Source organism: Bos taurus, chromosome 1, assembly GCF_002263795.3.
Source record: "Bos taurus isolate L1 Dominette 01449 registration number 42190680 breed Hereford chromosome 1, ARS-UCD2.0, whole genome shotgun sequence".
NCBI classification, from domain to species: Eukaryota; Metazoa; Chordata; class Mammalia; order Artiodactyla; family Bovidae; genus Bos; species Bos taurus.
Window position 1 is genome coordinate 143,729,138 of NC_037328.1, and position 24,791 is coordinate 143,753,928.

The 24,791-nt window shown below is 51.6% G+C and overlaps 1 protein-coding gene across 7 annotated transcripts; it reads left to right on the top strand.

Moving 5' to 3' along the window:
• On the top strand, positions 1–24,629 carry RRP1B (ribosomal RNA processing 1B). Of its 7 annotated transcripts, none has more exons than XM_059889402.1 (17): positions 814–2,313; positions 2,426–2,623; positions 8,297–8,379; positions 9,868–9,925; positions 11,134–11,219; positions 11,510–11,571; positions 11,903–12,032; positions 13,121–13,185; positions 13,637–13,818; positions 16,918–17,012; positions 17,561–17,658; positions 18,930–18,949; positions 19,541–19,672; positions 20,180–20,847; positions 22,382–22,528; positions 23,713–23,776; positions 24,367–24,629. In XM_059889402.1, exons 3-17 carry the CDS (start codon positions 8,350–8,352, stop codon positions 24,558–24,560), a joined length of 2,031 nt encoding a protein of 676 aa, XP_059745385.1. In that variant the 5' UTR covers positions 814–2,313; positions 2,426–2,623; positions 8,297–8,349; the 3' UTR covers positions 24,561–24,629. The 7 variants fall into 7 exon arrangements, with proteins under 7 accessions (XP_059745366.1, XP_002685189.2, XP_059745385.1 ...); XM_059889408.1 differs by having other exon boundaries at positions 814–1,839; positions 2,193–2,623; XM_059889383.1 differs by lacking the exons at positions 814–2,313; positions 2,426–2,623 and adding an exon at positions 1–207 and having other exon boundaries at positions 8,297–8,502.
• Positions 24,630–24,791: the final 162 nt, after the last annotated feature.

The window sequence follows — 24,791 nt, forward strand, 5'->3', positions numbered from 1 at the left end:
GCAGTCGCGACCGGGGCGGCGAGGCGGCGGGCGTTCTGTGGCGGCGGGCTGCGGCGGGGGATGCTCCAACGGACACGATGGCCCCCGCCATGCAGCCGGCCGAGATCCAGTTCGCTCAGCGGCTGGCGTCCCACGAGAAGGGTATCCGGGACCGGGCGGTGAAGAAGCTGCGCCAGTACATCAGCGTGAAGACGCAGAAGGAGACAGGTGGGCGCCGGCGGTCCTCCGCGCACATGGCGGCCGGGCGTGGGAGCCCGGGGTGGGCCGTACTGGGGGGGGGGGGGGGGCGGGAAGGGGCCCGGTCGGAGGTGCGTCACAGGGGACGGGCCTGGGGAGTCGCGGGCGGAGCGGGGAGAGCGTGTGGCACCGTGTCGCACTCCCGCGTGTGCTTTTGTGTCCGCTTTCTGCTGGGTCTCGTCCAGTTCTGAGGTTGAGGGGCTGCGGCCAACAAGGTCGGGTGGTCTGTTGAAAGTCACAGTGGGTGGTGAAGCTTAGGATAGACCCGTTCTGTCCACCCCCGAGCCTGGACGCTGGATCATTATGCTCACCTGATAGATTCTGGTGCGCTCTTCTTTGAGTCACGCCTTCACTTGACTAACACGTTTAGGAGCTGGGACTGCAAAAGAGAAGTCAGAATCCCTACCCTGGAGGGAGTTGTCCCGGGAAGTCTAGGGAGGAATTTATAACTGAAACAGAGCTCCTTTAAGCAAAGTAAAGGAAACGAAAACCAAGGAAAGAAAGCCATCCTCTACATGGGCCGTTGACGTTCAGCAGGTCGGAGAGGAGGCGGGCTAGCAGTGCCAGAAGGTTAGTAAGTAAAGGAGGGTGAGGGAAGGTGAAGTTGAACAAGTAGGCAGTGGCCAAGTCACACTGGGCTTTGTGATTTGGGTTTAAACAGCAGTGGGTACCGTTGAAGGATTTCATTAACTGATCTGTAAACTCCTGAAAGAATGAGCTACAGTGTGCAGTGGAGGTTTGTATGGCACTGAGATAAGTCTGGGCTTCCCTGGTGGCTCAGACGTTAAAGAATCCGCCTACAATGTGGGGGACCTGGGTTCGATCCCTGGGTCAGGAAGACCCTCCTGGAGAAAGGCATTGCAACCCACTGAAGTATTCTTGCCTGGAGAATCCCATGGACAGAGGAGCCTGGTGGGCTACAGCCCATGGAATCCCAAAGTCTCAGACGCGACTGAGCACACAAGATAAGTCTGATTTTTTTTATTGCTAGTTCTGGTACATAGAGCCTCTTTCAAAAAATTGATGTTATCTCTCCTTGTGCTGACTTCCTTAGTTAATGTTTTATTTTAAGGAGAAACCACAAAAGACTACCCAGGGGAGAGAAAGTACCGTTTCATGGGAAGTCTGCTAGAAAGACTTTGACTGTTCAGTGTCTCCCCAGCAGATGTAATTTACTCATCCCATATATGCTGGAGGTTTCTAACCCTGGTCTTCTAACCCAGACCTTTGCTGCTTTCAGCTCAGATATGCCCTTCTCACCTGGCAGTGTCCACCTGTGTGTCCTCAGACCAGAATGTCCAAAAGTGATTCATTTTTCTTCCCACCCCCCAACCACCAAACCTCTTCTGCTGCCCCTGCTCTTTCATTTTGGATGCTAGTTCCCCTCCCCACCCAGACTCTAGCTGGCCTCCTCTCCCCGACCCTGCATCCAGTGTCCTCTGGTCTCTACTCTCCCCTGTCTGAAGCCCCACTCCCACCCCCGCCTCGTCTCATCTAGACTTCTGTGGTTGTTTGCTTCCTCGCTCATCTAAACTCCAGTTGCCCCAAGTGAACCCCTGCTCTGGAACCAGCCTGGCTCATCTTCTTAAAACAGCTGGACAGGTCAGAATCCCAGGTCTGCGGATCATGGTCTGTTCTGCCTTTCTCTCCACACCTCAGCCCCTCTTCCCCATGTGACTGCTCCACACTGGTTCCTGGTGTTCAGTACACTAATTCTCACCTCTGCCTTCACATCTCCCGTTCTCTGAAAAGATCCCCACACTTCTCCAACTCTCAGCACTCAGTTCAGCATCACTCGCTCCAAAAGGCCTTCTGTCTCACCTCACCCTGCCCCACAAGGATCCCGGGATACCCTGTGTGTCTCTGTTGTGGCACTTAGCTGCCCTGCTTCCTAATTATCAGTCAGTGTATCACTGTCTCCCCAAAACACTGTAAACTTCCATCTGTTTTCCTAGCTGGAAGTGGGCGCGCATCCAGACACGCAAGGGCCGGCCTGTGTACAGAACAGAAGAAGGACCAGATGCAGCGCCTACGGGTTGAGGCGACCAGACAGAGCCTGGTGTTCAAACCCCTTTGGTGAACAGGCTCGGGGTCTGAAATGTTGGGGTGGTCCCAGGGCAGGATGCCCAGGGGGCGTGCAGTGCCCAGGGTGGTCTGAGTTACTTGTCCTATGCTCCTCACAATGCAGGGAGTGTAGCAGGCCTTCAGAAAAGCGACAGTAAAGTGCACGTCTAGACAAGGGTGATGGGACAGAACGGACATAGTCCCTGCCACAGCTGTGCCTGTCGGAAGAGAAACACACTTTCGGAAATAACTTGGCCTGACGGTGGAACCTCACTGATCCAGTCAATTGTGTCTCGTCCAGGCATAAAAAAGAGAGTCTGAGGTGTCACTCTACTGTCCATTAGTAACTTGGTTTGAAAACAAATTGAAAATCTTTGTAGAGCTTAAAGCAACTGAGTGTTGCTGTACCTGCTTTAAGTGTTGATCATTCACAGCCGTGAATAACCGCAGTTTTGCTCACAAGGGCTCACTTGTCCCTATTCACTCACTCGTGTGTGTTTCGCACACCCGTGGGGTGCCCACTGCAGGTGTGCTGTTGCCGTTTGGGTCACAGCTTTTGGTGCTGGGAATGCAGCTGTGAACAGAATAAATATCTCTGCCTCTTTTTATCTGCAACTCTCAGCCTTTAGCGCTTCCCTGTGGCTCAGCTGGTGAAGAATCCACTTGCAATGCAGGAAACCTGAGTTCGATCCCTGGGTTGGAAGATCCCCTGGAGAAGGGAAAGGCTACCCACTCCAGTATTCTGGCCTGGAGAATTCCATGGACTGTATAGTCCATGGGGTCACAAAGAGTCGGACTCGACTGAGCGACTTTCACTTTCACTCGGATACGTTTTAAAATCAACGTGTGGTAGTTTGGTTGCATTTCTGCTTTCTCTTCTGCACGTAAAATAACAGTGCATTTGTGGCTCCTGGTGTCTTAGAGTCAGTGCAGTGGTGAGGGAGTGAGCACATCTTCACACTGGCAGGGTTGGGGTCTCTCGACCCAGAACTTAATAGAATGGCTGGAGCTGAGGTTATTTCCACACAGACGTGGGGTCGAGTGTTATTGACTGGAGCTGAGGCTGTTCCCACACGGATGTGGGTGGAGTGTTAGGGGCTCAGCAGGCTCCTGGGCTGATCTCCCCATGAGAGGAGCTGTTGGATTTTCTGTGTCCAAGTCTCACTTTGATGTTCATCTTATTCATTATAAAGTAAATAAACCTGTATTGTTGTTAGAAACGTAGTTGCATTACGTTTAAGAAGCTCAACCCCCAGAAGAGAGGAATCCAGAAGCAGCTGTGGGATGAGTCTGCTTTTAAAATCAATGTTGTGACAGTTTGTGTGTGGGTGACGTACAAACGTCACACCTCGTGTGACGAGGGTACGTTGTCCTTCACCTGCAGAGCACTAAGACACATCAGATGGTGAGCATTCTGTTTGGCTTTAAGTACTTCAAAGATTGGTGCCTTGTTTTTCCCAGTTAAGTTCCTGAGTGAAGACGAAGGACTTCTATACCTGTACTGAGAACAGGTGTTTTAAAGGGAGCTGTACCTACTGGAAGAGAAGGCAATGGCACCACACTCCAGTACTGTTGCCTGGAAAATCCCATGGACAGAGGAGCCTGGTAGGCTGCAGTCTATGGGGTTGCTAAGAGTCAGACACGACTGAGGGACTTCACTTTCACTTTTCACTTTCATACATTGGAGAAGGAAATGGCAACCCACTCCAGTGTTCTTGCCTGGAGAATCCCATGAACGGAGAAGCCTGGTGGGCTGCAGTCCATGGGGTCGCACAAAATTGGATACGACTGAAGCAACTTAGCAGCAGCAGCAGTACCTACTGGACTGTGGTGGAGGATGTGGGACAGTGATGTGTGACTGCCACACGCCTCTCACTTGTGCACTCAGTCTTGACCCCGAGTGTGAGCCTCACCTGTGTCACAGGCCTTTCCAGGAGGGCCCAGCCGGTAAGGAGCGGCCCGGGGCCTGACCAGTGCTTTGTCTCCCTGTCCTTGGTCACTTCACATAGGATGAAAGTCAGAACCTGTTTTCACTCCCAGCTCCCTTTCCTGCCCACGTTCCAGGATCTGCTCTCCCGGGTCGTTCTGTGGATATCTCTTGTTTTCCCTCGCTAAGGTCTCTAGCGCATCCTCGCCAGCACAGGTGGGTTGCCTAGAGGTGCTAGCTGCCCGCCATGATCTCTGAGCAGCGGTCCACACACTGCTGTCCTGGAGAAAGCACCCGGAGAGGAATGCGCATTGTGCCCTTTTTAAGTGAACCGGCTTCTGAGCCTCGTGCACACGCAGCAGTGTGTTTCTGCGTCACACATGAGTGTTGCAAAACCGTGCACAAGAAAGATGCCCCCAGACCTGGAGCAGGGGCCCTCTGGGAAGGGACCGGCTTCAGGAGGCAGTGAATAAGGACTCTCTAGTGTATGCTTTGATTGGAGAAGGCGATGGCACCCCACTCCAGTACTCGTGCCTGGAAAATCCCAGGGACGGAGGAGCCTAGTGGGCTGCAGTCCATGGGGTCACTAAGAGTCGGACACAACTGAGCGACTTCACTTTCACTTTTCACTTTTATGCACTGGAAAAGGAAATGGCAACCCTCTCCAGTGTTCTTGTCTGGAGAATCCCAGGGACGGGGGAGCCTGGTGGGCTGACGTCTATGGGGTCTACAGGGTCGAACATGACTGAAGCAAGTTAGCAGCTGCAGTGTATGGTTTGATAGCGTGTCTGATTTTTCTTGCAGTAGAAATGTGTTCTTAATGCTTAGGGTTCTTTTTCAGTAGAAACCTGACAGAATGTCCAGGCCCCACCAGTTTTCAGGGAAGAAACCAAATCTCAGCTTTGTGCTGAGGCTCCGCTGGTGTTGCCAGAGCCCTGCTCCTCCCCAGATGGCTTTGCCCCCAGGTTCTCCCATCCTAGACAGGCTCCTGGGCATGTGGCCGGCTCCAAACTTCCGTCTTCTCTTCAGATCTCCCGGGAGAGAAGAGAGTGCTTCCTGAGACCCGCGAGAGAGGATCTTCTTTCCATTCTCACACCAGCACCCTGCCCCCGGGACTCCTGCCTTCCTCCCAGGCCCTGCCTTGAGAGGGGGCAGCTCTGGAGGGGGGCAGACAGTGAAGCTGCTGAGCGGAAACAAGGATGCCCAGTCCCAAGCTTTGTGCAGGAACTGGTGTCGTTTAAGTCCTATTTCGTCAGTGTTCTTGCCTTTCAAGTTTCATTATGATGAGTTTTCTAAACAGTTTAAAAAAAAAAAGAGGAAAGAAAACAGCCCATGATAACATTTTCATGTTGATACTCTCATGCAGTTCTTTTTTTCCCTTTTCTTTAAGGAATATTTCAAATGTGTCATTTCAAATACAAGTACTTTGCTTCAGTATTTATTAATTACCTGGCCAGGTCATTTGATGGGCCCACTTCCTCCTTCCCATGAGATTCTTGGGAAGCAAACCCCTGGTGTCTCATTGCACCTCCTGATACCTAAGTATGTACCTCTGAGATAAGGACCCTGCTAACGTAACCACATTGTCACACCTTTAGGAAATTTTTCCTTAATATGAAGTATCAATCTTGTGCATTCCCATCATTTCATACACTCTTAATGACAAATCAGAATCCACATGAGACCCACCGATTGTGTTTGGTTGTCACGTCTATAGTGACTCTTAAATTCTAACAGTTCTTATCCGGCTTTTCTTTTCCTTGCACTTATTTGTTGGAAGAACTGGGTCATTTGTCCTATGGAGACCCCCCCACCATTTGGGGTTTTGCTGACTGCATCCCATGGTCTCATTTAATCTGTTTTTCTGTCTCCTATAGTTCCTGCAAACTGGTATTAAAAGTTAACATTTGAAGCAGTGTAGGTTCAGTTTTTTGTTTTTGTGAGAATACTTACCAAGCAGTTCTGTGTTCTTCCTGCTGCGTCACGTGGGGCATCCAGTGGGCTTGGTGGTGTTGGTCTGATGCATGCACTGTGAAACCCGTCACTAGCCTTTCATCTGCTGTTTCAACGCCATTGATGACCCTGCTCAGATAGATCCATGATTCATTAGTCTGAACATGGTTGGATGTAAACACAGGAGCCCACGCCAGAGGTACTGCAGTCGTGACTAAGTCAGTGTGCTCTGGTGGAACCCACCACTCACGTGTAGCTGTGTCCTCAGTGGGAAGAGCCCCAGGTATGTCTTATTTGTAACAGGCAGGTGAAGGAAAACCAGTTTGCTTAACCCCTAAACAAAAGGCACTTTAATAAGCCAGTTTCACTATCAGTTCAGTCTCTCAGTCGTGTCCAACTCTTTGCAACCCCATGAATCACAGCACACCAGGCCTCCCTGTCCATCACCATCTCCCGGAGTTCACTCAGACTCACGTCCATCGAGTCGGTGATGCCATCCAGCCATCTCATCCTCTGTCGTCCCCTTCTCCTCCTGCCCCCAATCCCTCCCAGCATCAGGGTCTTTTCCAATGAGTCAGCTCTTTGCATGAGGTGGCCAAAGTACTGGAGTTTCAGCTTTAGCATTATTCCTTCCAAAGAACACCCAGGACTGATCTCCTTTAGAATGGACTGGTTGGATCTCCTTGCAGTCCAAGGGACCCTCAAGAGTCTTCTCCAACACCACAGTTCAAAAGCATCAATTCTTCAGCGCTCAGCTTTCTTTACAGTCCAACTCTCGCATCCATACATGACCACTGGAAAAACCATAGCCTTGACTAGACGGACCTTTGTTGGCAAAGTAATATCTCTGCTTTTCAATATGCTCTCTAGGTTGGTCATAACGTTTCTTCCAAGGAGTAAGCGTCTTTTAATTTCACTATAGTTTCTGGCAAATAAGAGCCTATCACAAAGAATCAAAATACACTGTGATGAAATTGTTGGCATGGGAAAGGTCTTTAGTAACTTGGAGATCAGTACCTTATACAGCTCTTCAGCTTCCTCCAAATGAAATAAGTAAAGCTCATTCTGTCAGAAGGGACCTCTTCATCACTCTGAACTAATCCTGTAGGGTCCTGAGATCACATTGATTCTAAATACATACTTGTTTATATTCACCGCATCTGTCCTTCTTCCCAGGACCTTCTAGTGAAGGATTATAAAGATCGCTGTAATGGGCATCAGGTTTGAGGGTTCTGTCTGTCCTCTGCAGGCTTGGAGACTGCAGGAATGTGCACTTACCTGATCTCATGAGTCCTTAGGTTACTCCACAGTCGTTTGGTGATGCCTAGGGTCGACCCACTCCAGTGTTCTTGCCTGAAGAATCCCAGGGACGGGGGAGCCTGGTGGGCTGCCATCTATGGGGTCGCACAGAGTCGGACACGATGAAAGTGACTTAGCAGCAGCAGCAGGGTTGACCCAGGAGGCGGGAGTCTGTGTACAACTTGTGGCTTGGCTGTAGGGGGTTCAGGCAGAAAGGCAGGCTGGAATAATAAGAACAAGGCTGACCTGGATGATGCCACTTAAAACTGCACATACCTGGTAGGTGAAAACCGTAACTGGGAAAGAAGAGGTCAAGGTCCAGCCCAGCCAAGGTCCCAAAAAAGTCATCTTTGCAGAAATATCCCAAAGCCTGGCCTGTTCCCCTGGGCCGGTTGTAAGGACTTGGGCAGACCATCTGCAGGATTTTCGGTCTAACTTGGCCAGACCAGTGACAATGGTGGTGTTGCAGGGGTGGAGGGGGTTGCTAATTTCAGGCAGAGGACCACTTGAGGGAACTCCTAAATGACTCGTGAACTAAATTAATTCTGTATGTGGATGACGTTTGCTTTCCTATGCTAGTCAGATCGTGAGAACACTCTACCGCCACCGCCCTGCCCCATAGCTGACAAAACTAAAGCATTTATGTCTTTGTTTTGTAACAGCAAGAAAATGTGTGCTTCAAATAAAAAAGACATTTGCAAGTAAAAGAGTGAAAATGTGCTCAGTATTATTCTCACTGCTTCTGTGGCAGCTGTAAACTTAAGGAGGAAACGTGCAGACTCTGAAATAAGACTTTTCTGGTCTTTTGCCTTCTAGGAGGTTTCAGCCAAGAAGAACTTCTAAAAATCTGGAAAGGGCTGTTCTATTGCATGTGGGTGCAGGATGAACCGCTTCTGCAGGTAACCTACAGTTCCCTGTGTCACGTTGCTGGACTCGGGGCACCAGTGAACGAGAGACCTGCCCGCTTTATGCTGTATCCACCCCTGATGTACGGAAACAGATGGATAACCATTGCTTCAAAGGTTCACTTTGCCACCACTTGTCCATAGAGAAAGGGATGCAAGCATTGAGGTGAAATCTTTTCAAAGACAAACGAAGACACATAAATTAGATTTATTATTTCTCTGTCACAGTTTCATAGGTTCCATGGTAGGTTTTACATTATAAAGTTTCTGTTTCCTCCTTTATTATTCATGGTCAAAAATAGCATGACACTAGTCTAAGATCCTGTGAGCTACCCGGCTCTGGGCCTAGCTCTGCCGCAGTTACGTGGGGTAGAGTCTTGTGCCAGGGGCAGAGTCTTTGCAGAATGAGCAGTGGTCCTGGAGCTGATGGTCTCATCACAAAGGCAGTGGAGACCTGCCCAGGTGTGTGCACTCACCTGGACCCCTGTCTGCTGAGCACACCAAGCCCTGCCTCCAGAACCATCAAAGAAAGTGGTTTAGGCTCTTGAAGAGCTCTTTCCTGATGTGTGAAAGCAGGCCTGTCTTTGTAGCAGGAGAGGGTCAGCTTTGGGGGCACTGTTTGAAGCCCCTTGATGTACAAAATGCAAGGGTAGGTTTTTACTTGTCTGGCTTTTACCTGCAGCTATTCTGCTTCCCCTGAGCCCTGTAGTGACTCACTTTGATTTCCTGCCTTTACTCCACTGAACATGTTTTGAGTAGGACAGCAGAGCAAAATATTTTTAAGTTACATTCAAAGTGACAACCAACAGCTTTAGTGGAGGAAGGAAACAGATGAATGGGAACATCACTTTCAAGTCCGGGGTTCATTTAACATGGGTGAGAAAGACTTGAGTCTAGGTGAAGGCCCCATGATAGCAGTGAGGATTATTCTTCTGTGGACACTCCCAGAGGCAGGTTTCTTCATAGACCCAGAGCCCGAGTTCTCCCCCAGACAAACTTGTGCACCTCAGTAGGATGGCTCTTCCGCTTTCTGCCGCCTTGCCCCCGCAGCCTGTCTGCCAGCAAGCCAGCAGGAGCCACATGGAGTGACAGTCCCGGTATCTCACTGCCAGTGACGCCCCCTCGTCGCAGTTGGCATCTGCGTTTCCATTATTTGGGGGGATTCGGATGGAATCTCAACCCGAGTTATATGTTGAAAGCCAGGAGTTGAGAGCTGATGTTTCTTGTGTGGGTCAGTTGAACTCACCCCAGGGATAGCGTGTGTGAGCACACAGCCTGGTTCTGAAGGCACATTGCATTGGCACAGTAGTCCGTTGAAACTGGGGGTTTCATGTGTGATGCAATCCAGGTGTTCAGATACACTCTTGTTAGTGGAGGTAACAGTGAGAATGGAGGGGATGACCCCCTCCCACAGGCCGTGATGCGGTCCTCTCATGGTTCCACGTAATAACCCCGCTGTTTTTCCCCAACCCCACTTTGCAGGAGGAGCTAGCGAACACTATTTCCCAACTCATCCATGTTGTTAACAACTCAGAGGCTCGTAAGTCCTGATATTTTCGTGACTTTCAAAACCTGCTCATCAGATTTGGTAACTTGCCTAAGAAACCTACTCAATGTCGTTTCTTCTCCTTCCTTCAAAGTTTCCATTTTCCGGGGGGCTGGCGTCACATGAGCCTGGGCACCTGGAGTGCGAATGTCGGGTGACAGACCGCCCCACGGGGAACCTGTGTCAGGCTTAGATACTGACAAGCGGGAGGGTGAACAAAGGCGGTGTCCTGGGGGACGTCACAGTCGGCGTCTCAGAGGTTTCAGAAGAGTCTTTAAAAAAATAGCAGTCCTCCAGGGTTTCCACGTTCTGAGTTACTTTAACGCTCTCAGAAGCTGCGTGTGACTGCTGGTGACCGCGGTGACCTCTGGATGCTGGTTGTCCTCCCTGGGACTAGAGCCATTTCAGGTCATCACTGGTAACAAACTGTAAAGTAACCCCTCTTGACCAAAAACGAATAAACAAAGGGAGAAATTAATTATTAATGTTTCTGAGACATTCAGCTTTGATTACTTACAGAAGCAGAGAAGGCAGAATTCACTGCTTTTGCCCAGCCCTCCTCAGAACAGAACCACCCAATGGCTTTATTAACTCTCAGTGATTCTCTGGATTTTAGCTGGCTCCCAGCTGACTCGTAAGGATCAAAATTCTAAACATGGAATATACTGTAGCTTTTCGTATATCAAGAGAGAATTGTGCAAAAGGAAGTAAAGCAAAAAACAAACCATTTTGGGATAAAAAAAGTGCTGGTTTCATGGCTCAGAAGAGAAAACCAGTGTTTTGTTAAAGTTCACTCAGCTGACACTGAGCATGAAAACAGAAGGCTGGCTCTCTGCGTGGGTCCCCCAGGTGTCTATCAGGTGGATGGCTTAGGGCTGATTGTTAAGTGTATTTGGACAAGAAGGGCCAGTATCTGGCTCAGGACGTCTTTTGATTTTTAACAGAATCATGGCTTTACAATGGATAATGAAACACGCTCCAGAGAGCTTTCTAGTCAAACATTAAGATATTACCACTTCTTGTTAAAATAAGCTTTTATTGAAATATAAAAAATTATCAACCATACTTAGTTACCAACCAGATTTTCTAGCTGCCCAAGAATCCTTGAGAGATCCTAGTCTGTCTCCCTCTGTGAACTTTCTTGTTCTGTGGTGACACGGCACCTTGCGAATGGAGCATTCAGAGCCTCTTATTCCTTGCAGAGCACCTGTTCATCCAAACCTTCTGGCAGACCGTGAATCGCGAGTGGCCGGGCATCGAAGGGCTCCGTCTGGACAAATACCACATGGTGAGGGTGGGGCCGCAGCCCCTTCCCTGGAGCTTGGGGGCAGGGAGGCGGCTGTGCGGTGCATTGTAAGGTGACTGGCAGGGGGCGCTAGAGGACGTGTTCAGAGGCGTCGGTTTTATCTCTTCACCTGTCAGAGTGAGTCTGGGGCTCCTTAGTTAACTGTTTGATCTAGAAGCTGACTGTTATTGTAGGAACTTTTCACTTAGAGGATCCAGGCTGTAGCTGTTGTTCTGCTAAGCTGATGGATGTTTGTCACTTTCCCTTTTGTAACAAAAGTTATCTGTCTCTAGCTGATTCGTCTGGTCCTGAGGCAGTCCTTTGAAGTTCTGAAGCGAAATGGCTGGGAAGAAAGGTTGGTGAACCCTCTGGATTAGCATTTGGGGGCCTTAAAATTTTTAAGGCAATGGCGTGGTTTTCTAAGTGATTCAGTTAACAAGTCTGAGTCACCTGATCCATGCCTTCCACTCTGAGTACCAAGAGCCCAGCATCCTCATGCCTGAAGAACTTCAAATCCCGCAGAACTGAGCACACACAACAACACTATACTCATTTCAGTGATTGTTGAACTTCCTCCATCGTGCATTGCTTGTTTAGCAGGTGGGCACAAGAGTGTCACGTTCTCTCTGGGGATGGAGAGGATGTTGGCAGCAGGGGTTGTATAGCTGTGTGTGTTTTTCCTTTAGCCGCATCAAGCTTTTCCTCAACGTCTTGATGAAGGCGGTCCTGCATCCTGAGAGTCGGTCTCCAAATGGAGTGAAGTTACTCTTCGTCAACATTTACCTGGACGAGCTGTCCAAGGTGGGCGGGAAGGAGGTAAGAAGGGCAGGCCCCCTGCCACAGTGCGTGGGGCCAAGGTGCCCCTGAACTGGCAGGGCCTGGGCCCTGCTCTGAGTGCTCCACGGGCTGGAGGTAAAATGCTGTTGGCAGAGCCCAGGGTTACATCGGCTGCAGCAGCATGAATGGGTCAGCCTGTCCTTTGACATAGTTCTTCCTCGTCTAGAAGTGTGTCCTAAACAGGCAGTGGATCGTGTGGGCAGATTTGTGCGCTAACAGTGTACATGGAAGTCTGATACCCGAGTCAAAAACAACTTCCATAGTCCACTGAAGAATTCTGTAACACAAGGAGGTATTCATGAGGTTGTTTTTAAAAGTCAAGGGACTTCGCTGACAGTCCCGTGGTTAGAAGTTCCGCCGCAGCAGGCACTAGTTCACTTCCTGGTTGGGGAACTAAATTCCCAAAAGCTGCATTGTGTGAGATGGATAGATAGATAGCAGTACGGAGGAACTTCCCTGACTGACTGTCCAGTGGTTAGGACAGCTTCCACCTCAGGGAACGTGGGTTTAATCCCTGGTCAGGGGACTGAGATCCCGCATGCTGTGTGGCGTGGCCCAGAAAAAAGTGGGGGGAAAAGAGGTAGACAAAGCTGCACAAACGGTATGGCCTGTTCAAGATGCAGGTCTAGAGAGGAAATAACACAGTTTTTAGCAAGCCAGTGATTATCTGAATTGGGGATGAGGAGCAGTGATTTACTCTTTTCTTTCACAAGTGTCTGCAGTGAACATGTGTTTGTTTTTTGTTTCATAATTAAAGTGTATGTTGTTTTTTAATTCCTTCACCTTGGTGTCTGGGAGTGTCCTGTCTCCGTGGAGGACGGAGTCTCTGTCGGGAATGTAGGATGGAACAGTGCCGGGTGGGGTGGGCTGTCCTCTCTGGCCACTGCGCCAATAAGATGCTTGGATGATTGGACCGTGGCCATGACTTTTAGCAGAGTGCATTTTGGGCATTGTGAGAGATGTGTGGGTCTGATTCAACCTGTCTGAAAAACACCAGTGGTTCCTTTTTCAAAGGCACATCTGAAAGGCTCTTTTTTTTCCCCTCATTTTTTTTTCCTTTGTTACAGCTTTTGGCAGATCAAAATCTCAAGTTTATTGATCCATTCTGCAAGATCGCTGCCAAGACTAGGGAGTAAGTGATTCATGTGTTTCTTCTACCACTTCAGTTGGTACTTGTTTATGGGGGCTGGTGGTAAAATTGTAGGTGAAATATGATGCACGGGTCAGCCAGCACTCAGAAGCACCAAATTCTAACGCCTGTCAGCTCTTGAGTCCTGGCTGGGCTCTCCCAGCTGTGTTCCCCAGGGGCTCCATGACTCCCCCTCCCCGCACCCCTCCTGCGCCCACGTTCCTTCTGTCCCGGGTCCCACCACTCCATCACACAGCGCTTAGCAAATGGCCCCTCATGGCTGCAGTGCGTCAGCACAGGGTATGGCTAGAAATGCAGCTCTGGTCCATGGGTCCCTGGTGGGCTGGACTGGGCGAGCAGTGGCGTGCTCTGCCTCTCGCCCACTGCGCTCCTTGAGGGAACAGAGTCCAGGCCATCCGCTAACACGCTCTCTCTGCTGTGCTTCCGCCCTCAGCCAGACTTTGGTACAGACTATAGCTAGGGGTGTTTTTGAAGTCATTGTAGATCAGTCTCCTTTTGTACCTGAAGAGACAGCCAAGGAACAGAAGACACAAATGGGTGGCGGCGGCCTCTCAGAGGAAGAGGCGTCTGGAAACGAGATGACCTGGAGAAAAGCGGCCAGGAAAAAGAAAGCAGGTGAGAAATTTACTTGAAGGGTCTTTCTTAGGTAAAATTCACGTCACAGGAACAGTTTTCAGTGCATTCGTTGGCAGCTCACTGACCACCACCTGGAGCTCATCACCTTGAGCATCACCCACGGAGGGGAGCACAGCTTTGTTAAGACACCTGCACAGTCCGGAGCCTGGTCCCCCTGCACATACACATACACACTTTCTGCATCTCCCAGGTCACGAGGCTTTCTTCCAGGGTTTCATCATTTCCATTGCTGCTGTTTTGGAGCCTGGTTCCCCTGCACATACACATACACACTTTCTGCGTCTCCCAGGTCACGAGGCTTTCTTCCACGGTTTCATCATTTCCATTGCTGCTGTTTTGGGTTTCTGTGTGTTTTTTGATGTTGCAGCTTTTAAAAAAAAATCCTAATCTGGCCTCATGCCTGTTGAAGGGTCCCTGATCGGAGACCCGATTTACAGATGTGTTGGGAATGCAGTCTTGTGTCTGTAGCTCTCTTCTCTGTCTCCTCCTTCCTCCAGGATTCTTTTCCTTAGGGTGTGTAAGCACCCACCATGCATGCACCTCGCTCTCAGCACTGTTTAATGTCCATGGGACTCACATGGGGCATTTAAATTGCAGCCTCATCAGAATTTCCTGTGGTTGATAGCATCTCAGTGCCTTAAGCAGTAGGTGAAGGGCTAGTTCAGGGTGTACCCATGCCTTTGAAATGTCCTGGAGTCGTTAAAAAGGAAAGCTTTCAAAAATTAACGGCCAGGGAAAGATTTTTATAGCAAGACATAAAAACTTACAGACAACATTTTTAAAAAGCAGAGGTGTCACTTGGCTTACAGAAGTCCATATAGTCAAAGCTGCAGTTTTTCCAACCCTCATGTACGGATGGGAGAGGAGAGCCATAAAGGCTGAGCACTGGAGAACTGCTGCCTTCAAGTGGTGCTGGGGAAGACTCTTCAGAGTCTCCTGTACTGCCGAGGAGATCAAAGCAGTCAATCCCAAAGGAAATCAACCCTGAGTATTCATGGGAAGGACTGATGCTGAATCACCAATACTTTGGCCACCTGATGCAAAGAGTTGACTCACTTGGAAAAGACCCTGATGCTGGGAATGATTGAATGCACGAGGAGAAGCGGAGAGCAGCAGAGGAGGAGATGGTTGGGTGGCATCACCGACTCAATGGACATGAATTTGAGCAAACTCTCGGAGATAGTGAAGGATAGGGAAGCCTGGCGTGCTGCAGTCCAGAGGGTCGCCAAGAGTTGGACACAGCTTAGTGACTGAACAATAACAAGAACCCTGTGTGGGAAGTGCCTGGTTTTTATGTTTAGACATAGACATATATAAACACGTATGTGTGTATCTGGAAGAGTGTATAAGGTGGTAGGAACTAGCCTGCATAGCAAAATTGTGCGTGATCTCTTATTTTCCTCTGTGCTTTTGTCTGTTTTTCTAAGTCTTGTACAATGATGTTATTTTATTATTTCGTAAGGAAAGAAATCTTTAAGAAAGAAAAGACAAGATATTCTCATTTTAAATTCACCGCGGGCGACAGCATTAGCTGAACAGCCTTGAGCGCTTTTGTGTCGTCTCTGGACCCTCCTGCGCCACGTTTCTGTCTGAACCAGAGCGCCCACTTTCCCCAAGCGCCTTCCAAGATTTCCTCCCAGGTTTTCCATCAAATGCTTGGGGGACCTGCCCAGGCTTTTGCCTGAGGCCACACCACTCAGGAGCTGAGAGTGTGCCAGAGACAGGACACTTGTGAGCGCTCGTGAGATCTCCGTAGCAATGTGCATCTGCTTCTCCATGGCTGTGATGCTCAGTTATTTAGTACATGGCGAAAGTCACGTTAGCTGTACTTGTTGGTTATCCATTTTGTTTTGTTTTTTAGTAATTTATTTTTTGGCTGTGCTGGGTCTTCATTGCTGCTCAGGCTTTTCTCTAGGTGGGGCAACTGGGGGCTTCTCTCTAGTTCCGGTGACGGGCTTCTCGTTGCTGTGGCTTCTCTTGGTGCGGAGCATGGGCTCTAGGCCCAGGCTTCGGCAGGTGTGGCGCGTGGGCCTAGTTGCAGCTTCCAGGCTGGAGAGCGCAGGCTCGGTGTCAGTAGTGGTAGTGCACAGGCTTCGTTGCTCCCTGGGATATGGGATCTTCCCAGGCCAGGGATCAGACCTGTGTCTCCTGCATTGGCAGGCAGATTCTTTACCACTGAACCACCAGGGAAGCCCTATCCGTTTTAAATACAGCGGTGTGTACATGTTGATCCCGAACTCCTAACTATCCCTTCCCCCCATTCTTCTCCCTGGCAGTTATGAGTTTTCCAAGTCTGTGAGTCTGTTTCTGATTTGTAGGCTTATCTGTGTCATTTCTTTTTAGAGCCTGCATAGAAGGGATGTTATGACATTTCTCCTCCTTTCTCTGACTGACTCACTCTGTGACAGTCTCGAAGTCCATCCGTGTTGCTACAGTTGGTATTGTTGCATTTTTAGTGGCTCAGTAATATTCCACTGTGTATATATACCGTCGTCTTTAACAGTTCCTCTCTTGAGGGACACTTAGGGAAGAACAATGGAAGGAAGGAAGGAAGGACTTACTACACAGCACCAGGAACTCTGCTCAATGTTACGTGGCCACCTGGATGGGAGGGGACTTTGGGGAAGCATGGATATATGTGTATGTGTGGCTGAGTCCCTTTGCTGTCCACCTGAAACTGTCACAACATTGTCAACTGGCTGTATCCAATATAAAATAAAAACTTTTAAAAAGTCGTGTTAGCATTAGGTCATTGTGTTTCCTGAGGTGGCCCCTGGGGGTCAGTGTCCTGCTGTGGAGAGTTCACCACTGCCCCAGCTTTCCTGAAACGGGACAGACTGTCCACTCCTCCCTCTGGCTCGAGCCCTTGGCCCACAAGTTTGCTGTCCTCCTCCACTGCAGTTCATGGTGGGAGTTTTGTCTGTGAGGTAATTAAAAGGCAAAATGTATGAGGTTTGTTTTTCGTTTTTTAGTGTCTGGAGGTTGAAAATACCGAAAGACACCTAACTGGACAGTGGCTCCTTTGGGGGAGCCGTGGTCATGTATCTGAGTTGTGTCTATGGATGTGTCTCTTGATAGCACTAGGCAAATGTCACCCCGGAAAAGAGGAGGGCAGCCAGCAAGGTGGACAGGACGGCAGCGGAAGTGTGGAGGACACCGGGCCGCTTCTCCAGGTTGGTAGCAGTTGTCTCTCTCTGTAGAGAGCTGCCTGACTAAAGGGGAATTAAACCACAGAGACGATTAAACCACAGGCCTAATGCATAAGGTTCTTTGTAATCTCTGGGTCACTGGTGTCACTTTTCTTATAACAAGCTTATTGGAGACAGGTTTAAATACTACGGCATTTTGAAAGATGTCAGTCTTTGTTTTGGCTTGAATAACTGAGATTTGTTGTCTTCTATTTAAGCCAGCCCGATGGTACTTTTTCAATAAACGGAATTTACTATGTTACCCATTACAAATTGAACATCTAGATTAAATTTAGAGAACAACACAGCCCCCTAAATTTTCATGAAGAAATGAAACAAACAATAGCTTCCCCCAAGAATAAGTGGAAGAAAGTTTTCGAAGGCAGTGGCTATCAGGCTCCTGGTGGGCAAGCCTTAGACACACTGTGGACGTCCTGCGGGGAGCGCTCTGGGCTGCGGGTCTCCAGTTGGCATGATTCCGGGTCAGGCGGGGCTGTACTTCCGGCAGACGTGTAGTATTTCTTCTCACCTAGTTTGACTACAAGGCGGTTGCTGACCGACTCCTGGAAATGACCAACAGGAAAAACGTCCCTCCCTTCAACAGGAAACGTCTCTCCGAGCTCATCAAGAAGTAAGTGACGGGGGAGGAAGGTTTCACCTATCCATCCTCCACGTTCAAGCCCCGCCCTTCTGTTTCACTCCGAGCAGGAGCTCTCAGCCACTCACCTCAAATGCTTCTGCCCTTCACCTTGCACACACGTTCACTGGAAGGCTCCACGGAGAGGTTCTTGCCTCTCCATTTCCCCTCTGCCCATGCAGCTACACTCACCCCCTAGCTATGTGGTAGAGATGGAGGAGGAGGTCTGTAGGTCAAGACGTGGCAGCAAGGGTCAAAGAGCAACTCAGTTACCTCCTCTCCACCTCCCCGGGAGTGTGCCGGAAGCATGGTTCTGTCACCTGTGTGACCACGAAGCCCTGCGGCTCGTTGGAACTGACGACAGGTAACAGCTGAGCCCGACTGCGCTCTGTGAGCCGCCCTGTCCCGAGCACTTACACAGAGTATTTCACACTCAGGAGAGCCCACAAGGCAGCTTCTCGGATTGCCCCATCTGACAGATGAGGTAGCGGGGTACAAGGATCGCCTGGGGCTGCAGCTGCCAGACCTGGGGCTGGGCTCGGCCTTTCTGCTCCCCGGCGCTGCCCCCTCCCGGCACACGCCTCCACGCTTGCTTTTGTTCTAACTTAGCACAGTCGTGTAGAACAAAACACAGCTGGCCATCTCTGCTCGCTAACAAAGAGGACTGGAATGTAAGGAGAGGTGGAAACTTTTCCATCTCCAGTCTCACTGGGATGTGCCAGGACAAAGCCTTAGATCTTCATGTCTTGCGTGTGATACTTGAGGGCAGTTTCGTCCTTGGTTTTGCTTCACACCTCCGTCCTTCTCCACCACCCTTTCTGGAGAAGAAGGAAAGTGACTTCACAGACTCCAAGTGTCACTTACACATTAATTTCTTACATAGCGAGTGGAAAACGACGAGGTCCTAACGTATAGCACAGAGGACTGTGTCCAATATCCTGCGGATATTCTCTCCACAATGGAGGAGAATTTGAAAAATAACTTTATGTGTATAATTGAATCACTGTGCCATCCAACAGAAATTAGCATTGTAAGTCTATACTTCAATAAAAATACATTGAAAATTGGAAAAGAAAAAACATATATATTGATAATAGAACATTCAATTGTACACTTTAAATGGGTGAATTGTTTGGTATGTGAATTATATATCTCAATAAAGATCTTAAGGGAAAACATCTTACATCGTAAAAGGTTAGTGCATGTGTTTATGGGGGGCAGGAAGACGCAGTTTCTTTAGGAGCCTTTGTTGTTTTCTTTTTCAGATTCCGAGGCCTCTCTGCAGGTGAGGAAAGTCAGAAGATCGTAATTGGTGATGTTCTCAGTGAACATGGGCAACGTGGAGCCGGGCGCGTTCTTCCTGTGGGGTGGGGGTGGGGGCGGGGGGTTCACAGGCCGCTTCCAGCTCAGCCTTCCTGAAGGAGAAGCATCAGTCTCAGAGTCCCTCTCACTGGGATCAGTCGGCCTCCATCCCTCCCCTCCTCCCTCCCCTCCAGGCCCCCCGGGGTCGGGGAAGGGAACTGCTCCTTGGAAGCTGGGTTACATTTGAGCAGGTGGATGTGTATGCTACCCCTGCCTCTTGTGCATTTGGGGTGCGTCGAATTGGGGGGCCCCACAGACCTTGAGATGTGGAGATGGCACAGCCGAATCCTTGGGGGGTGAGCTCTAGAGGCTGTCACCCTGGGTCTACAGTCCCTGACCTCGCCTCAGCTGAGAAACTCACAGAGCGTAGTGTATAATTCCTGCATCAGCAACTTTTCAGGTTGGGGGTGGAGAAGCAATAAGGGACTCAGCAGGAATCAGGGTTAAAATTACCCACATGGTGGGCAGGGCCGTGCTTGTCTCAGAAAGCTGACCAGACGTCTTTGGTGTCCAGCACGCAGTCTCTCTCGCCTCAGTTTTGCTGAGGACACCACTGCTGACGAAGATGACCAGACCCACAGTCAAGGAACACACAGGAAGAAAGGGAATAAACTTTTGGAGAAGACAGACATGGCAGGAGAGAAAGGTGAGCTGCAGAGCTCTCGGTCAGCACACGGTGGGCCAGCACGGCCCAGGGAGCGCCTTTCATGTCCACACGGGTCACTGCAGAGTGAAGCCGTCACTCTGAAGAGCTGAGATGTATAGAGAGCGTCTGTCCAGCTGTTGTTTTCTGGGGGACCATGCTCCAGCCTCGCTGAAGCGGAAGCATAGCTGACTCCTGATGCAGGAAGAGGGTGGGGATGTGGATGTCCTAGGTGGACATTGCCCTTTGGGGCACTTGTTTTATTACCAGATATGGGCCTGAAAGTTAGTAGGGATCTGAATACTGTTTCAGATCCATTTACATCAAAATAGGCCTCAGAAAGGTTTCCAGGCATGGTTGGGGAGGGGAAGAGATGGGCAAGTGAGAAAGCTTGTTGAGTTCGAGGACACAGAGAAGGACCTGGCGGGGACTGGCGACTTGCTGTGGGTACCCCCAACCTTGGCAGGTCCCCTGGGCACCGGGCACTTGTTGACTGACTTGTGTCTCTAGGAACCACGTTCTCCCCTGCCAAGGAAGAGGAGAGCAAAGGTGGCATTCCAAAGAAAAAGAGGAAAAAGAAGAAGAAGAAGCAACTCCAGGCTGAATGCACAGGGCCCAGTGGGGAAGCCACGCGCCCAGAGCAGAATGGGAGCCAGGAGCCGGAGGCCAGTCCCAAAAGAGCCCCGGAGGCGGGTGGGGCTGACCTGGGAATTTTGGCCATGCCCTGCACCCAGGAGCAGAGCAGCTTGGAGCGGCCCTCCTTGCACAACAGGAGGAAGCGGCCCAGGAAGAGAAGCCCAAGGATCCAGGTGGAGGGCCTGGAGCCGACAGCGTCACCTCTGGAGGGGGTGGCCCCTCAAGCGGCCCCAGCCAGCGGTGCCCCGGTCTTGAAGAGGAGGCGGGAGCTAGGAGCTCTGCTGGTCAACGGCAGTGGCCCGCCTGTGCTGGCCTGGCCCCTGCCCCAGAGGGAAGGGCCCCCAGCCAACCCAGCAGACAGAAGGGACTGCCCTTCCTCCCTGCCCCTGGGCGGGAAACTGAAGAAGAAGAGTGGGGGGCCCAGCGGCCTTGACCTCTATGACTCGTGTGCTCAGAAAGCTGCCATTTTGAAAAAGAGGAAGAAAATGAAGGAGATGTCAAACTTGGTGGAGCCCAGAGGATTGAAGCTCGTCCCGGCCCTGGTAAGGCACAGGGGGGCTCCCAAGCAGGAGTGTCAGGGCCCCGCCCCCTCGGCCCCAGGGCAGGGGGCAGTCAGACCCTGGACCAGGAGCCGTCATGGCTCCTAACACCCTCTACCAAGGAGTAAATAGTGACCTGTCTTGGGGGCATCCAGTGCCTCCCCTCCCACCCCCACCCCCAGTGATCAGAGGTGTGACGGGCCCAGCATCAGGCTGGGGGATTGCCCCAGTGGCCCATGGGGCGCTCCACCTCCATGGAGTGAACAGGCAGGGTGCCCCCATCACGTGTGGAGCTCATGTTCCTCCAGCTCCTGGCCAGTCCTGGGCTCCATTGGCAAGAGAAAAAGCCCCAGACTCTTACTCCTGTTCTTTTTCACTAGAAGCTTTTCTCCCCTTGGATCTCTGGAGCAGATAGAAGCAGGAGCCGACTCTGGGTGTGCAGCTCTCACCCTCCTCCCTGTGCATGCGTGTGGCTGTGCCCATGCAGGGCAGCCATTGTCTCCCTGGGCTGCTTCCACTCCTTGCACAGGCGGTCCTCACGGCCTGCAGGGCTGGATGCATGACCCCCCAGGCCTCCCAGAGCCAGCTCGCTGCCCTGCCTAGCATGCGTGCCCACGGCTCCTGCTTTTTGCAGCACTTCTGACCCGAGGGCCTTGTTTAGGGAGCCTGCAAGGACATGGGCACAACTGGTACCAGGCCTCACAGTGCAGGACCCCCGAGGGGTCAGTGGGAGGTCTGAGGGTGGGGGAAACATTTCAGCTGGGATCCAGGAAGTCCACTCCCACCTCAGACCTTCCCTGACACCGGAGCACCTGTGCCACCTCCCGGGCTCTGCAGCCTCTGCCCATCACCCACTGGTCATTGCTGCTCATCTTCCTTAACTGATGAGAGATTTTCTTCTTTCCCTGGCAGCCCCTCTCAGAGACGATTGGAGGGTCTGGGGAGGTCTTCCTCCACAAGGGGCAGGGTTCTGGCCCAGGTCTGCAGCTCCAGGTTCCCTCCAGGGGAAGGTGGCAAACTTCTGAGCCAGGAACACCAGGGACTTGTGCAAACCACTGTGCGGCAGGGGCCGCCTTGGGCTTCCCTGACCCCTGAGGCTCTGGGACAGGAGCGGGTTCTGCTGTGGCCAGGTGTCAGTGTAAAGTCCCAGGGAAGGTTCTGTGCCTGCCCGTCCCAGGCCCACGGAACCTGACAGCTTCACACCTGCCCTCAGTGCAGACTCTCTGTGGGCAGTGGGATCTGTTCAGAAGTGAGACAACGAGCTACAGCTTAGCACACGGTCTCTGAAAGCCAGAAACCCTCCAACATGGGCACAGGTTTGTAGATGGGTAAAAGTAGGTTCTTGTGGCCGAGAAGACAGGAGACCCCTGGCTGTGGACACGGAGCCAGCACAGGGAGACGGGGGTTTCTGCAACGTCTGCTCCAGAAGCAAGCTGTTGAGGGGCCTGGGGTGAGCCTGTGGGTGGGTCCTCTGTTTTGTCTGCTCCCTTCCCACGCGCATGGGTGGGAGTGACCCCATCTCATCCCCCTCACACAGGGCAGTGGTGGGGCGCATGGCCCTTTGAAGAAGAAGCTGAGGACGGAGAAGGACTTCATGGCGTTCGACACTGCGTCCTCCCCGAAGCCGCTGTTCTTCAGAAAGGCCAGGGGCAGCACCGCTCCCTCACTGGGCCCCACCCTGCAGGTACTTGCCCCACACCGTTACCCCCACACAGGCTCAGCTGGAGCCCCACTGCTGCACCCTGACCCCGCCGTCTGCAGCCAGCCTCTAGCCTCTGCTGCTGTCCATGGCCTACAGGCCCCCGTTCAGGGAGTCAGGCTGGCCTGAGGCAGACCAGGGGCTTGGCCAGGGAACTTGAGGTGCTGTTGTTGTACATCAGCAGGACATGGGGGTCATCCTCGAATTCATGAGTATAGGCAGTGAGAGGGAAAGTCGGAAACGCGGGAGAGCCTGGGTCTGTCGGTCTGCCCAGGACATGAGGGGAGGGTGGGAGGGGTCCCATTGGTGGCAGGGGGACGGGGCTGTTCTCAGGTCAGGAAAGCAGGGCTGGCTCTGCCGAGTGCTCCTCAGAGTGAGCAAGTCCAGGCCAGGCTGCTGGGCTGCGTCCAGTCTGCCTCCAGAAGACACGGGTCCTGGTGGAGCCATCAAGGTGGGCGTGCGTGCTTGGCTGGCCCTGCCAGGGCACCCACAGCAAGTGGACATTTAAATAGCACCCACTCGGAGACTTCCCTGGTGACCCTGTGGTTACGACTCTCGCTCTCAGTGCATGGGGCACACGTTTGATCCCTGGAGAGGGAACTAAGATCCTGCATGCCCCATGGTATATAGCCAGAAAAATTAACAAGCACCCACTTGAACCAGCAGAGTGACTACTATCTGTGTTAGTATTTATGTGTTCTTTTAAGATGGTTTGAGGATATTAGTTCAGTGACTCAAGACTTGTGCAAGCCAAGTTTCTGTCCTAAGATGTTGGTGATGTTAAAGCAAAAGTGGACAGGACTGTGGCGTTCTAAGCAGGAGCTTGTCAGGTGCTTCAGAATGCAGGACAGGTCCCCTTCGGAGGCCTGTCACAGGACGTTGGGACGCGCATGTCCGTCACCCACAGGAGCTAGGTTCTCTTGCAGGGCGCCCAGTACTCCACTCACGAGGTGAGCTGTGGGGTCTGGACAGGTGTTCCCCGGAGGTGTCAGCCGTCCTCGCTCTGCTCTCTCTCCCCGGGACCCCGTGACGGGCGGTCCTTGCAGAGCGGGGCTGGCCTGCCAGTGCCATGCCTGGAGGCACCGTGGGTTCTGGGGACGGCTTAGCCATTGTCTTTTCAGGCTTAGCCATTGTCTTTTCACTCCTTGCCCTGCCATTTTTTCCTGTAGCCACACACAACCCCGTCCAGCTCCAAGAAGGTGACCTTTGGGTTGAACAGGAACATGACTGCAGGTGAGCCTGGGTTAGGGTTAGGTCTGTCTGTGGGTCTCTCTGTCACCGTGGCTGCCTCGGTCCAGGCACCCAGTCCAGGGTCAGGGAGGGTTGGGGGGGATTGTCTGACTGCTTTTAATACAGGTGTGATTGTTTTGTTTCTTCAAAGGAGGAAACCAAGCATTTTAGGAGTACATAGTGAGTTTAGGTCCTGGCTGTGTTTAGGGACCACAAGGAAGGGTGTGTGTGCGCAGAGGGGAGGGACTATCTGGAAGGGACCTGAGAAACTCTGGTTTTTAGACCTAGAGAAGACAGGAGGAATCAATTGCCATGAAGGAAAGGCTCCTCCTGAAACTTTAAAACTTGGGGTTCACCAAGCATCCATGTTCCATAACTACCCCATGGCCCACCAGTGCCCCGTCCAGGTAGCCTCGGGGCATTTTCCATGGAGGAGGAGAGGCATCTGAGGGCAGGAGCCTCGCTGACGGCCCCTCCTCCCGGGCTGAGGGCCCGTAGGAGCCTGCGGAGGGTGGGGCAGCACCAGTGGGGCCAGTGGGCAGATAAGAGGAGTCGTGCCCTGTTAACTGTGGCCTGGCTTTCATCCGAGGCAGAGTTCAAGAAGACAGACAAGAGCATCTTGGTCAGTCCCACGGGCCCCTCCCGAGTGGCCTTCAACCCTGAGCAGAGGCCCCTCCATGGGGTGCTGAAGACCCCCACCAGCTCGCCGGCCAGCACCCCTCTGGGCCCCAAGAAGCCGCTGACCGTCACACCAAAGAGAAGGCCAACGGCTATGGACTTCTTCTAAGATAGTCAGAGTTCTTTTAAAGACTGTTTTTGTATAGAATGTTCTATAAATTATAACGTTTAAAAGGCAGGGGCCTTTGTATTGTTTTTATAAATTCCCATGAATTGTGCGTATGGGGCTCTGGGTGAGCCTCGGCTCTGCTCCCCGGCCCTGTCTGCAGGGCTGCAGGCAGTGTTCACACGTGAGCCGTCCACTCTCCACCGCCCTGGCTGCGGGCGCTAGGCCATGCGG